Source organism: Zeus faber (assembly GCF_960531495.2).
Source record: "Zeus faber genome assembly, chromosome: 1".
NCBI lineage: Eukaryota > Metazoa > Chordata > Actinopteri > Zeiformes > Zeidae > Zeus > Zeus faber.
The window spans coordinates 61,916,788-61,931,669 of record NC_137193.1 but is presented as its reverse complement, the minus strand read 5'-3'; the positions used below and the strand labels follow the sequence as shown (position 1 = coordinate 61,931,669).

Sequence of the window (14,882 nt, the reverse complement as noted above, 5' to 3'; positions counted from 1 at the left end):
GGCTCAGAGCGGCCAAATTCACCTTGTTCCCCTTGACGCGTTTGGGCATCGCAGGGCTGATAATCACAGGTGACACTGATTCTGACATGGAGGGCAGTGATCCCTGCAGAGGGTGAACACGGTTGAGTAGTGGGTAGTACTATTGCCCCCTCGCTGCTCTAAAGACCTGGGTTTTGAAGCAAGCAAGCAGGAAGCAAAGCAGGCGGCAAAGCAGGGAGCAAAGCAGGTAGGAAAGCAGAAGGCAAAGCAGGAGGCACAGCAGGCAGCAAAGCATGCAGCAAAGCAGGAGGCAAAGCAGTAAGCAAAGCAGTAGGCAAAGTAGGAGGCAAAGCAGGCATATAAGGGTGTGGAAGTGTGTGGTGATGTCAAGTTGTTTGACAGAACTAGCTCCTCAGGCTACACGTCATTTCCAGGTAGGATCAGGATAATGTCCAGTTATTCCACATGTATTCAGAGGCTTTTATTCTGCCTAAGAGCCTGAAGTAACCATGCTGCCATGGCTGCTGGCATCTTAGCATTGTTTGGGATGGTACTGGATATATTTTATTTCATTTTGTAATCCGTCTGTTTGGACCACCAGAAAGTATGGAATAATCTCCAACCAGTGTTTTTAGAGCTGCCTTGATCTGTCCGTGGAGGCCACTGCCCAAATTATCCATCCACTCCAGGGATCAGGGTCATCACAGGTCATCAATCACAGTCATCGCTCTCCAGGTTCATCCATTTGTTCTTTTTATTTTTCAACCTTTATTCAACCTGACAGTGCCTCCAATTTAAAATCTGTTTTCAAACGGAGACCTGGAAGCAGGTTGAAGTAACCCAAGAATATACCGGTTGTTTTCTTCTGACATCGGTCAAGGAGACACAATTATAGCCACATTTTAGTTTTAAATTCATCTATCTATCTATATGTCTGTCTGTCATCTATCTATACATCTACATGTGGTTTATATCATGGGCGTGGTTTATATTGTTGCTGTGGTTTTATATTGTGGGCATGGTTTATATCGCGGGCGTGGTTTATATCATGGATGTGGTTTATATTGTGGGTGTGGTTTATATTGTGGGTGTGGTTTATATCATGGGTGTGGTTTATATTGTGGGTGTGGTTTATATCGCGGGCGTGGTTTATATCATGGGCGTGGTTTATATTGTGGGCATGGTTTATATCGCGGGCGTGGTTTATATCATGGGTGTGGTTTATATTGTGGGTGTGGTTTATATTGTGGCGGCGGTTTAGATCACGGGCATGATTTCGTGTGAGGACACAGTCCATCACCTGACAGGAGCGGGCTGACATTTCTATCTCTCTGGAGATCTCAGAGGGTTTCTCTCTTTCTCAGCTTTAATATTTGGTTTTATAAGCGCAGAGTGAATTCCGCCCGCTAAATCACTGTTTAAAATTTAAAACTGTCCAGGCAGCCGTGCAGCGCATTCTGGGTAATATTCTCCAATACGCTCTCTCTCCCTCTGTGTTTTAATATTACAGTTTAACGCCCCCAGACGTTCTCTCTCCCTCTCTTCTTCTCCCTTTCTCTTTCCCTCTTTCTATCCCTCTGCCTCTCCCCCTCGGCCATTTCTTCTCTTTGTTTCTTTTTTTTTTCCTGCTTTTCATCTTTCCTTCTTCACCCTCCTGCTTCCATGTTGTTGTCACATCAAACCTTAATAGGGTGGAACGAAAGATTTCCCTCTTTCTCCATCTCTCTCCCATCCCATCTCTCTCTCTCTCCCCTCTCTCTCCCTCCTCTCTCCCTCTCCCTCTCTCTATCTATCCACCATTGTCAAATAATTTGAGTTTTTGATTTTTGTTGCTGTCAGATCATTTATTCTTCTTTTATTTGAGTCATTTTATCTCCTTTTTATTTCCCTATTCATTTGGAGTCACCTTGAGGAACGACTGAGTTTCTCATTTCTTTTTTGCAAAATCTCTCTCTCTCTCTGTCTGTCTCTCTCTCTGTGTCTCTGTCGTGCTCTCTCTCTCTGTTTCTGTCCCCCCCACCCCTCTCGCGGGTTTTCAACTTAATGACGTTGCGGCATTTTAGCAACTTCTTTATTTTATTGTTTCTGTGACTGAGCGTTTTAATTTCTCTCAGATCCTTCGGCTTCTTGGTATTTTTTTGGTTTTGTTTTTCTCTTTTGAAATGATCGCTTCGAAGTTGCAGTTACCGCTGACGATGACAAACATTATCGCCATCGTACATGTCGTGAGAAACGTTATTGTTTTTGTTATTTCCAAACCTGTCAGACAATCCCACATCAATGGAAATGACACAGAAAATGTATCAGATCAATCGCATAAATTCACTCGATCGGACGAGCGAACTCTTAATTTGAAGGTGAAATCAGTGACATTGCACAGGTAGCGACAAACAGCATCCTCTAAAGGAAGCCGCAGGAACTACACCAACGTCACCAAATATGAAGCACCTCCTCCACCTCCACCTCCACCTCCACCTTCTTGTTCTCCTTTGGAGCAGACGGCTCTCAGCTTGTTTGGAACTCAATGTTTGTGAAATGTTGCCTCAAACTATAATGAGGGAAGCGGTTTGGGGATACAAGCGTCATAGGTTAGGGGGGCGGAGCTTTTATGTGAGGGGCGTTTCCTCCTAAATAGAGGGACCGGACCATACTCGACTTCCAGTTTGGTGAGCTAGAAACCTCATCGCGGGAACAGGGGTCTGAATGGTGTTGATCAGCAACTTCCGCAACCACCCACTGATGTATCACGGTCAATTTGGATAAAATATTACAAATGTGCCCTTGGATATACACCTTCTTCTCACTGACATTGTACTAAAGAAAAATGGCTCCATGCATTCCGGGTGAGACAAAGTGAATCTATCGCAAAATGACAAAAACGACAAAAATGACAAAAAAGACCCAAGACTCAAGAGATTGGATTTGCAGCTCTCTCAAACAACTACTCAATGACTGACAAATACCCCCTCTTCCTCCCTCCCCCTCTCTGCCCCCCCTTCCTCCCCCTCTCTGCCCCCCCACCTCTGCCCCCCCGCAGGCGTATCGCCAAGGGGGTCTCCGTGCTCACCCACGGTGCCATGGCGCTCCGCAGGGACCAGGGATCCGTCAGCCGAGCGCAGTATGCCGGCAACTGCCAGACGGACGGCAACCAGACCCAGAGAGTCCCAGACAGGATCAGGTGAGGGGGGTTTGAGAGTGGGAGGGAGGTTATGAAGGGGTGTTGTTGGGGAAGGGGATCTGCTGGCTGCCTGGAAGCATGGAGGATCAGCTGAATGTTGTGTATGGAAGGTGGGATACAAGGTTATTAGGGGTCCAGCCCGATGGGTGGGAACCCTGTTGTTTTTGCTCTGATTTTAATTCTCCTGGTGCTCAGAAACTGTCGAACCCATAGACACAAATAAATAAGATTTGTATTCGGGTCATATTGTGTTGTTTTCCATCCATCCATCCATCCATCCATGTTGACATATAGGTGACTTGAGGTGAGGTGTAGATTGTTTTAACACTATCCATGGAATGGAAATCCACCCAAATACAAATCCCAGTATAGCAACACTGTACAAAACTGTAACCTTTGTTTTTTTGGGTTTACACTCATCTTCCTTCTCAGACGTCGCTTCCTTTCCTCCAAAGTTTTCCTCCTTCTGCTCCATCGATTTATTTGTTTTCCCCGGTCACTTGTGGTGGTGGTGGATATTTTTGTTTTGTGGTTCTTTTTCATGGGTGTTCATCCATCTGGAGGGTTAACTGACCACAACGAGCTTAAACGTTCCTCTGGGTAATTCACCTGCCTTTCATCTCTTGGACATGCGGCAGGCCTGCCACCAACAATAGAAACAACACGTATGACGGGGCACGGTGGCTCAGGGGTTAGGTTCTGGATTTGAATTAGACTGGGTTCTGCATGTTCTCTCCATGTTCACGTGTGTTTTTCCTTCCACCCAAAAGAAATGCATGTCAGAGTTAGACGCTCTTGCTGATGCTCTTGAGCAAGGCATTGGTGAAGATCTGGAGTAAGTGCTCCTGGATACTTAGATACTGGGATGGGTCAAATTTAGAGAACTAGTTTCCCCCACAGGGATTAACAAAGTATAGAAAATAGAATACAGAGGAGAACATGCATGAAAGAAATACGGTGAATGGCTGTTTGTTATAAAGTGCCATCTGAAGAACATATGCGATTGTTGAACAAAATAATTGTATAGATCACTACCACTGGAAATTCAGGTGGATTGAGAAAATTCCATGTGACCCTGTCAGGTCCTTGCTCAACAACTCTTTATTGGAGGGATGCAGAAACATGCACAGAAACACAATATGAAAAGCAAAATAATACAGATACAGAACACAGAAAGAACTCCATCACCCACTGAATCCCGTAGAAATGCTGAAATAGAGATACATACAGTATATGTAAATGTACACATAACTGTACAGTATAGAGCTGGAAACATGAATTTACATGCACATACATATTACACTGAAAATTATTCCCATTTTTCATTAAAAGCTTATTAAATGGTTAAATGAGCAGTTTAAAGCCGGACTCTAGAATCAGAATCGATTCATCTCGCCAGGTGCATTCATATAATTGTGACCCACCGCATACTTTAAGGTCATTTGGTGGCTTTTTTTCGCTTAATTTGAAAGTGGAGAATCAGAGCTTCCAAACAAGGTGTCACTTGTGCAAATCAAGCAAATATTTTTAAAGCTATGACTTCTTAATGACAAGGCTGTGGCAAACTGTGATTCTGAGATCACCTTGAAAGTTTCGCCCAGACTTGCTTCATTCATCTAGCTTCCAGAAGCAAATGCGCTAGCCAAAGCCACATAGCTAATTAACATACTGCCGAATGAAGTTGAACAGCGTCAACAACACAACCATTTTCGTTTTTAAAAAAGCTTTTATTTATCAGTGAAAATATACATGTTTTATAAAAGTGGAATTATTTTATTTTATTTCAAATCACCAACCTCAACGGACTTCATCACGTCATCAACTTCTTCCCTTGTAACAACAATGGGCGTATCATTGGTCTCCTCCGGTGATTCTTGAAAATATTCCGTTTCATCGTCACATTCAGGTTGAAAGCCGTTGTTTGAAATGTTCTCCAAGTCCGGGATAATATCAGCTTCAGCATCGGTGTCAGCGAACTGACTATCATTGCGGAAAATTAAGTCCAGTACACGCTGCTGAAACTGACTTGGATCTATTTCACTGGTACGATTAAGGTCCGCGATATGATTTAGATCTTCCTCCACCCACTTCTTGTAATCAATAACAACACAGAGTTTTCACAGACGAGTGAAACCAGATCCTCGTCTTGTTTAAGGAAGTGACGTTGACGTTGGTACACGCCCCCCCCATGCCCCATGTCTGTGTGTGTGTGTAAAAGTAGTAAAATATAAAGGTTGAACTCTATCAAAACGGTTTCACATTGTGACTTTACATCACATGGAATATGGAGGAATGATCTTCACCTGGACTGTTGCTTTAAAGGAAACGATCGATCAACGTTGTTCAGCGCTGTTCAGCATCTTGGTAAGTGAACTGCGTTTCCCCATGTAATCTAATGGGAATATTTAACTCCACGGTTAAACATTTTTCTACTATTTATAAATCAAACTGGGTTTTGAAAATATGTTGAGAGAAACACAAAGAAAATCACAAATCTGGAAAAATCTAATTTCCCTTTAAGAAAGGTTTTTAATAATTGGATGCTCCTGGCGATTTTAGAAATGCGCAAAATGGCAGGTTTTGCTGCGGTGGGTCACAATTAGGCACAGTGCGGATTGGTGCGATTCACTACAGACAACTGGCATTTAAAAATAAGCATAACAAAATAAAAACGTAAAAATATATTTTTCGATAATTAAAATCAAAAATGTAACCATCTGAATAATACAAAACGAAAAATAATTAAAAAAATGTAATAGACTGAATAATAAGATAAAACTGAAAAATGTAAAGATAAAATAAAATTTCCAAATATACACAAAAAAATGGACAACAGAAATGTTGTACAGTGCACGTATATTATCGCGGGCGGAAGACCTCAACAGATGAATCAATAAAGCTCACGCTGTCATCAACACATTTCAGATTCTCTGCATTCAGTGTCGCCCTGTCAGGGCCGCGCCGCTCGCTCGGCGGCGTGATGGACACCTGTACCAACTGAAGGACCCCAGGGAGGGGAAAAAAAACACATCACTCCGAGTCCGACCTTCAATCACTGTCAAAGCTGAGATAGGTGAGATAGGCGATAGGTCCATTGTCTCAAATGAATTCCTAGATACCGAGGTTAGATTAAACGAGTTGTACAGTCTTTTTAAAATGACATTCTGGTCAAACTGCATTGAATTTCAAGGTGCAGAAAATGTGACTACCGTATTTTCCGGACTATAGAGCGCACCTGTATATAAGCCCCATCCGCTCTATTTTTTAAAAAAGAGATATACAAGCCGCACCGGGCTATAAGCCGCAGATATCTATGTTGAAAAATTAGATATTTACTGCATGTACAGAACGATTTTGAACTGTAAATGTACATGTATGTACCTGAACAGATTCTTTCCGAACAGTGCCTTTAAACACGGCAGCAACTTTGCTGATTAAAACAGAACAGAACCAAGAGAAAAAAAACGGCATTTATTTACCTTCATTTCTCCTGTGTTTGAAACCACAAGTCACTTTAATCATCTTCGCTGAAACCCATGAAGTCGTCTTCCTCGGTGTCGGAGTTGAACAGCCTCAGAAGCGCTTCGTCACATCTGTCTCCATCAGTCTCGCTCTCCGTGTCACTGTCATCCTCCGGTGAAGTTGACTCTGAAGGTGCGCCGCTCTCTTCGCGTAGCAGTCCAGCCTTTCGGAACCCGTTGGTGATGGTGGATTTTTTCACAGCACTCCACGCTGTTAGGGTCCACTGACAGACATCAGAAAAAGATGCTTTTCGCATGCGGCCAGTTTTTGTGAATGACTTCTCACCACTTGTCATCCAAGCCTCCCACTCAACCCGGAGTGCAGCTTTAAATGCCCGATTCACACTGATGTCGATGGCCTTCAACTTTAAACTTGCATCATACGAACTTCTTCGTGTGGGTTCCATGATGAAGGGGCGAGGATTTGAAAATAATTACCAGTTGGTAATTTATCGTCCGCGTTCTATCTGCTAAAGAAAAAGTAGCGTATTCTTCTTTGCATTGATTTTTCGTCCATCTTATTTTTGATTCTAATTCCGGTTAGAGCGCCCCTAGCAGTGGAAGAAAAATCCACAGAATAGCCGCACCTTTGTATAAGCCGCATGGTTCAAAACCTAGGAAAAAAGTAGCGGCTTATAGTCTGGAAAATACGGTATATGTGTTCAAGTGGGAAGAATTGAGCACAGTGTCAAAACACATCAGAAATTTTAACTGGGGATAAAAGGATTGACTGTTTTTTGAGAGTCGGTTCCAGACTCCGACATCCGTTTGGTTTCAGTCGGCGTGACGCACGGTGAGCGAGGAGGAAGGGTCGGCTTGGCCCCGTGCTGTGAACGGAATTCTCACAGGAATCAATTAATTCTATCAAAATGATTTCTTTTGTTGGAAAGCAAAGTGTAAACCAGTTATTATGAATTAACACCTTGACCTTTTTTTTCCCTGGGACTTTAATTGAGTTCAGTTATTATTTTCCGTTTGTGAGTTGAAGATTCACTCTTTCGCCGGAGTGAATCCTGAGTCATTTAAAAGAGTTGTTAATTACAAATGAACCGTCTGTGAGTCTTGAAGCACCTGAGAGGAATTGGGGGGGGGCGGTAAGAGAGTCACGGACAAAGCTCAAGCACTTATTTTATTCCATAAGGAGACGTAAAATAAAATAAAAACGCAATGTTCTGCTGCGCCCATCGCTGACAGGCATATCTTCGGTACCATTGCAGAGGGACACAGATTGCTCGCTGAGGCAGACACCTATATCGCCGTTAGGAAGAGCGGGCCCTGGACAGCCCTAGTGGTTAATGTTGGATTGTGTTTTGTTTTTGTTTTTAAATTGCAGGCTTTGCGATTAGAAAAATAGGCTCTATTAAATTGCGATGTCAGTTTGAATTTCATTAATCATTGAGCCCTAATACTAACACACAAACTGTGAAATAACAAAAGTCAATTTGTTGTGGGATCCCTAATTCAGAAACCATGTGGGAAACAACCCCTCAGATGCCCATAATGTCAAGTGGGGCCTCAGTAGAATTAGAACCAACCTCCATCTGAGTAACTCCACCCACGCAGGGGCCGGCTCTAGCCATTTTGCCGGCTCTGGGCAAACTGTCAGAGCGGCTGGAGTAAAATAAAATTAAAAAATTAAAATGCTTTAAATAAAAACACACTGTCTTGGGGCGCTGATCATGGGTGCCCCATCGCTTGGGTATCTTCTCTCCTATTGGCTGTTGCCCGGCGCTGGCGCTGCTCATTTGCATAAAGTTGAAACCTGCTCAACTTTCCCTGTCGCCTTGAAGCTGTCAGCTTCTCGTTGCTCGACCCCCTGCAGCTGGATGAAGCCCGGCTCTAAGGGACCCCAGGGAGGGGAAAAAAAACACATCGCTCCGAGTCCGACCTTCAATCACTGTCAACGCTGAGATAGTTGAGATGGGCGATAGGTTCATTGTCTAAAATGAATTCCTAGATACCGAGGTTAGATTAAACGAGTTGTACAGTCATTTTAAACTGACGTTCTGGTTAAACTGCATTGTATTTCAAGGTGCAGAAAATGTGACTATATGTGTTCAAGTGGGAAAAATTGAGCGCAGTGTCAAAACACATCAGAAATTTTAACTGGGGATAAAAGGATTGACTGTTGTTTGAGAGTCGGTTCCAGACTCCGACATCCGTTTGGTTTCAGTCGGCGTGACGCACGGTGAGCGAGGAGGAAGGGTCGGCTTGGCCCCGTGCTGTGAACGGAATTCTCACAGGAATCAATTAATTCTATCAAAATGATTTCTTTTGTTGGAAAGCAAAGTGTAAACCAGTTATTATGAATTAACACCTTGACCTTTTTTTTCCCTGGGACTTTAATTGAGTTCAGTTATTATTTTCCGTTTGTGAGTTGAAGATTCACTCTTTCGCCGGAGTGAATCCTGAGTCATTTAAAAGAGTTGTTAATTACAAATGAACCGTCTGTGAGTCTTGAAGCACCTGAGAGGAATTGGGGGGGGGGGGGGGGGGGGGGGCGGTAAGAGAGTCACGGACAAAGCTCAAGCACTTATTTTATTCCATAAGGAGACGTAAAATAAAATAAAAACACAATGTTGTGCTGTCACAATGCTGTCAGCTTCTCGTTGCTCGACCCCCTGCAGCTGGATGAAGCCCGGCTCAATTTGAAATGCGTTGCAACATGTCGCTTTTTTAGTGCATATACGCCGGCCAAACTTTTAATTGAGGCCTTGTATATCTACAGTAATATGAGTGAAGATTCAGCAACTGGGTCACTTGTTTCTCACCTCAAATTTGTTCAGAAACAGTTTTTTGGTGGACTGATAAGCAGTGGTCTAGTGCAGGGTATACGCAAGTATACAGCATAGTTCTTTTTTCAGTCAGCATTGCATATACCCACTTCTAAATCTCTTCTGATGTGTATCATTCAGTAGTGTCCTGCCAAAGCCAAATCATGAGAGAGCCATAAGCATAAGCCATAAGCACGGGTAGTGGGGTGCTGAGGGTGTTGCAGCACACCTAATTTCTGGATGCTCCTTGAGCTTCCTGCTTGAATTTGGAGTGCAGCCTGGAGCAGAGTGCACTGCGCTGTGGAGCGCCGGGCGTGTCCTACAGTTTGATTGGCAGTTTTACAGGGTGCATGGGCAGTCCGTTCGAGATCTAAATGGAAAGGCACGGGGCGGCGAGACCTTTCTGCATAAATGTACATTATGAATGGAGACTACCGACCATTTCTTACGTATGTGCTTTGTGGATTGAACAAGCGTGTTCACGTTACTTGACGTTGTCACTTCAACTCAAAACTTTGAGCGCTCGCTTACAAGATGGCAGCATTTAGCGTCTTGTAAACTTTACGAGGCTTTTTTTTTTACGTGGATTTCAAGTTCTAGTGCTTCTAAGTGATGGAGACACCTGGGCTGTAAATCATCACCAAACCAAGGGGCAGAAGTTTTTCTGCCGAGTAGAACACCAAGAAGGACTGCTGGGCTCTGTGGGTGACGTATGTACCTGGACTGCATTGTTAGTGTTATTATCGGTACCGACACCAGTCTAGAGGTATTTACGGCTCCCAGTTCCGACCCAAACCCATTTGGACCTGGAAAAATTTGTCCTGAGATCCGATTACAACCAACCATTAAAAAATGTATTAATACCAGGATCCGTTCCCTCGAGATTACAGAACCAACCCAATGCATGTCCTAGGTCAGGGGTCGGCAACCCACGGCTCCAGAGCCTCTTGCGGCTCCTTCATCCCTCTGCCGTGGCTCCCTGTGGCTTTGAGAAAATAGTGTGAATAAATAATGGCTATTTAATTAAAATACATTTTATTCTATTTAGTTAATTTTTTCAATGTAATAGTTATGATTCTGGAGATTTAGGTGATCTTGTAACATTGAAATAAAACGTGTTTTAATATTTTGTCGATCAAAATATGCGTTGCACCTTGTATGCGTCACCGGTTGCCGACAGACTGGTGACTTGTTTTGAGCTCTCGAATCCCTGTAAGCTAACCATGGATACATCCAAAAAAAAGAAAAGTTTCTGAGGAAAATAGAACATTAAAGTTTGTTTCATGGAATGTGGAGTGGAATCGAGACATGGAATGCCATTCCCCACACCTATTTGAACATGAACAAGTACGCATTTGGGTCCTGTCCATCTTTGGATCAACATACTTGTGCGAGCAAGTGTTTTCTACCATGAACTTCATAAAAAGCAATAATCGGTCGCGACTCACTGATGACAGCTAACAGTCATGTGTGAAGCTCAAAGTTACATACAGCCCGGATATGGAGAAGCTCTGCAGTGAAGTTCAGGGGCAGAAATCGCATTAAGCAGGTGAGAGAAACGAGCTATTCATTTTGCAAATATAGATATTTATATCGGACTCTGAACTGGGTCACAACTGTAGTTGTGTTTCATATTCAGGTCGACGGTTGACTGTGGCACGCGACTGAGATAATAGTCGCGGATGACGGCACACTGAAATCGACTTAAGTCGTGATAAAACATAAACTTGAAATTTTTTTGCCCCTTATAATTAAAGTAAATATTTATTTTTTTCAAATCCACAACTAAGTGAAGGACCTGCATTTTGTATTTTATTTCAAAGAAAAATGATACGTGCCAGTATTCTTTTTTTTAGAGTTCAAAAGAATTTAGTGTTTTGCTGTGTCAAGCACAGAAAAAAAATGACAGTTTGACAGTCTTTATCAGTTTGTAGTTCTTTTATTTCATAAATGCAACAAACTACAGTTCTTATTTACACTACAAAGCATAAGTATAATAAAACTATACTGTATTTGTCATTATAGCGGTCAAATGGGTTTTGGGGCTCCAGTTGGGTTTTATTTGGTGGGAATCACGCCCAAATGGATCTTTTAATGCTGGAGGTTGCCGACCCCTGTCCTAGGTGATAATAAAAAGTGGACCCGAACTGGGTCGGGTTCTTGTGGTCGGGTGCAGGTCGACCCGGGAAGACCTCTACACCAGGCTACTACTGGTCTTATGGTCAAGTATGCATTGTTGTGTTTATTATTTGTGCTAACACCAGCATTCTGACTTGACCACTGTGGAGGAAGTCTGTGTATTGATGTGAATTGTTTGTGGCTGGATCTAGAAGTGGATGAATAAATGATGAATTAAGAGCGGAAGGACTATGATGCCTCATAACTAAATAAAATAAATGTGTTATATAAATATATACTGTGTATATATATATAAAAATCTTTTATTTATAATTTTTAATGTTTAATTTGTATTATAATTTTTTGCTGCCTACCCAGACAGAGCTCACAGCATCTTAGTGCTTTTTGTTGCCGACAGCGACATGTTTGTAACTTGCGATGGTCAGTTTTTCTGCTTTTAATTCATATGCAAGCGCGTGCATTCATGCTTTCCTGCGTGTGCATGTATATTTGGCAGCACCCCTCAAATACGTGTGAATGTTCCCCTGAAAACACACACTAAGGAGATGGTCTTCAACAGTAGTTGTCTTACCCTACAGTCTCTGGGCCAGTATTGATCGATTGCTCTTCTCTGGCGAATGTTGATTCCATAATGACCCTTAATCCCTGAAGTCAAGCAGCAGGAGTCTTACATGTCACTGTTTATAACACAGAGTGCTTATCCTTTGTTGGATGGGCCTCTTAAAAAAAAATTTTTTTTGGCACCACTACACCACTCCTGAGGAGATGAAATCAGTGAAAGTTTATGGGCCAAATAAAATGGAACCCGGAAGTGAAGCTCAAACCCCACAGAACCCCCAACTTGTGCTCAATCCCCACGGGCTCACGGGACACGGACCTTGTTCTCAAACACCATTAGCTCAGAGAACTAAGGGCCTCAGGGGCTCTATCTGTATATATGATGACCAATAAATAGCATCATCGTCATCGCAATGAACACATCACAAAATACTGCCTGAAATGCGATGAATAAGAAAAATCATTTTTTTTCATCAATCATTTTAAAGTGGACCTATTATGCTCCTTTTCACCAAATTAATACAGTTTATGGTCTCTGAGGTCCCCAAAACATGTTACATTTTTTGTTTTGCCAAAAATACCATTTAGATTATGCATTAAAGCCATTATAACATTGACTCCAATCAACCCTGTCTGGAAACAAGCTGTTTCAGTGGGAGGAGCCACCCCCCGAGGCCGCTAGTTATGTGAGCCAATGGGGTTTGAGCACAAGTTCCGGGCTCTATGAGCCAATGGCGTTTGAGCATGGCTTCCGGGTTCCATTTTATTTACTCCATAACTTTCGCTGATTTCACCTTATCAGTCCACTAACTTCTGTTTCTGAACACATTTTTAGGCGATAAATAATCTATCCAGTTGCTGAATCTTCACTCATAATAGATCTACAAGGCCTCATTTAAAAGTCCCTTGCGACTTTCACCACAGTGTCCGGAGCAGCGCGGAGCTTGGAGCACAGCGGGATACGGCGGGGCTTGAGGGTTTTTGGATTCATTCAATTATGGAAACGTAGGAAAAATAAATAAAATAAATATGTCTACGGTTTTGTTTGGAGAAGCAGTGGAGCAGAGCACAAGCTGCGGCCTACAGTACAGTCTGCCTACCGTGGACACACACACACACACAGAAAGAAACACAGCAGAATAAATTTTACTAATACTTACATTTCTCTCGTCTGCAGTTTCTTCACACACAGTTGGTATTAATTGCTCTTTCTTTGAAAAGATTTGTGCTGGTCTGTGCAGCCAGCAGAGCAGCTCCCATGCTTAGCGCTCAGCTTTGATGCAAGTGGGTCCAGTGGCGCTCCAGGCGAGGGTGGAGTTACTCAGATGGAGGGCGGTTCCAATTCTAATGTTTTCTGAAACACACAGCTCACAAAAAAACTGGGTTGTGTTGTTTGTGTTTTTTTTGTGGGCCCATCAGAGACCTGAATGCATGTGCATAAGCACTGAAAATATGAGTTTTGCATAATAGGTATATAAATAAAAATATTTTTTGTTTAGATATTTTTTATCTGTCTGAGATAACGACGCCATCCACGACCGATTAAGTAGTGTACTCCTTCTCTGAAGATGTGGACACACGGCTCTCCGGTTGAAAGCGCTCCAAAAGCAGGAAGTGATGCTGCGTTCACGGGAAATCCAAAAACTGTAACTCATGCTATTTTTTTATTTCAAGAGAAGTTTTTGTTGAGTTTAGAATATTTTTTTAAAGGGAAATGGGCATATTAAACTTGAATTTCTTAAAGTTATAATGTGTTATTTAAATTAATGTTCTGTCTAATTGGTTGTGCATTCATGTGCGATTTGTTCAATAAATGCACGTTCGAAAAGATTTATTTAATTTCTTAATTCAGCGACCATTGGCTATTCAATGATTGGGGTCTATATTAGCAGTGTACTGTACCTATTGAAGCAGCAACACAGGTGGTGGTTGAAGTGTGTGTGTACTGTGCGCTGTATACATTGTTGGGGTATTTAATTTGATTTCAAATCCTCAATTTCCCTCTGGGTCTGTACGAGGAGGTTGATCATTTGGAATCTGGATCATTGTTTGTGGCTCCAACTCCTGATTCTAGTGTGTATTTTCCAGTGTGTATTTTCAAGTGTGTAATTTCTAGTGTGTATTTTCTCATTATGTGTGTTAGCCGTCTGTCTTTCACGGCTCGGTGCATGGCATCCCTCTGTTCCTCTCTTCCTCTCTCTCACTGTTTGATCACTCCATAACTCGAGTGACAGACGGGAAGTACCTGATGAGACATGAGAATGAGGAAGATGATGATGATGATGCATGGCTCGGTGGGATGGAGGGATGGATGGAGGTGCAGGAGGAGTGGTTTTTCAGATGGATGGATAGATATATACTGTATAAATAGATAGATGGACAGATAGATCGATTATCTATCTATCTATCTATCTATCTATCTATCTATCTATCTATCTATCTATCTATCGATAGATAGAGTGGGGGTCAGATTAGACTGGAGATGGAGAGGATGAGAAGAAAAACAATGAATACTGAAAATAGAGACACACACGATTTAGATTGTGTGTGTGTGTGTGTGTGTGTGTGTGTGTGTGTGTGTGTGTGTGTGTGTGTGTAAATGAGGAGATGACGAAGATAAAGTGAAAGGCAGATGGAACCAATAGAAAAGGTTTTCAACCAGTCATCTCAACTCTCAGGGGGAAAAGGAGAGAAAGGGAGAGGGGCAGGGCAGATCGGATCACACTGACTTCT

General features: G+C 42.5%; 1 protein-coding gene across 1 annotated transcript in view; it reads left to right on the top strand.

Annotated features, from left to right (window-relative positions):
* Positions 1-14,882, top strand: part of grin2da (glutamate receptor, ionotropic, N-methyl D-aspartate 2D, a) — a gene marked incomplete at both ends in the record, with an annotated part of 164,648 nt that overhangs the window by 35,708 nt on the left and 114,058 nt on the right. Inside the window, one exon of the mRNA XM_079998209.1 lies at positions 3,017-3,157. Within this exon, the coding sequence (XP_079854335.1) occupies positions 3,017-3,157 (141 nt within the window). The remainder of the gene's footprint in view (positions 1-3,016; positions 3,158-14,882) is intronic.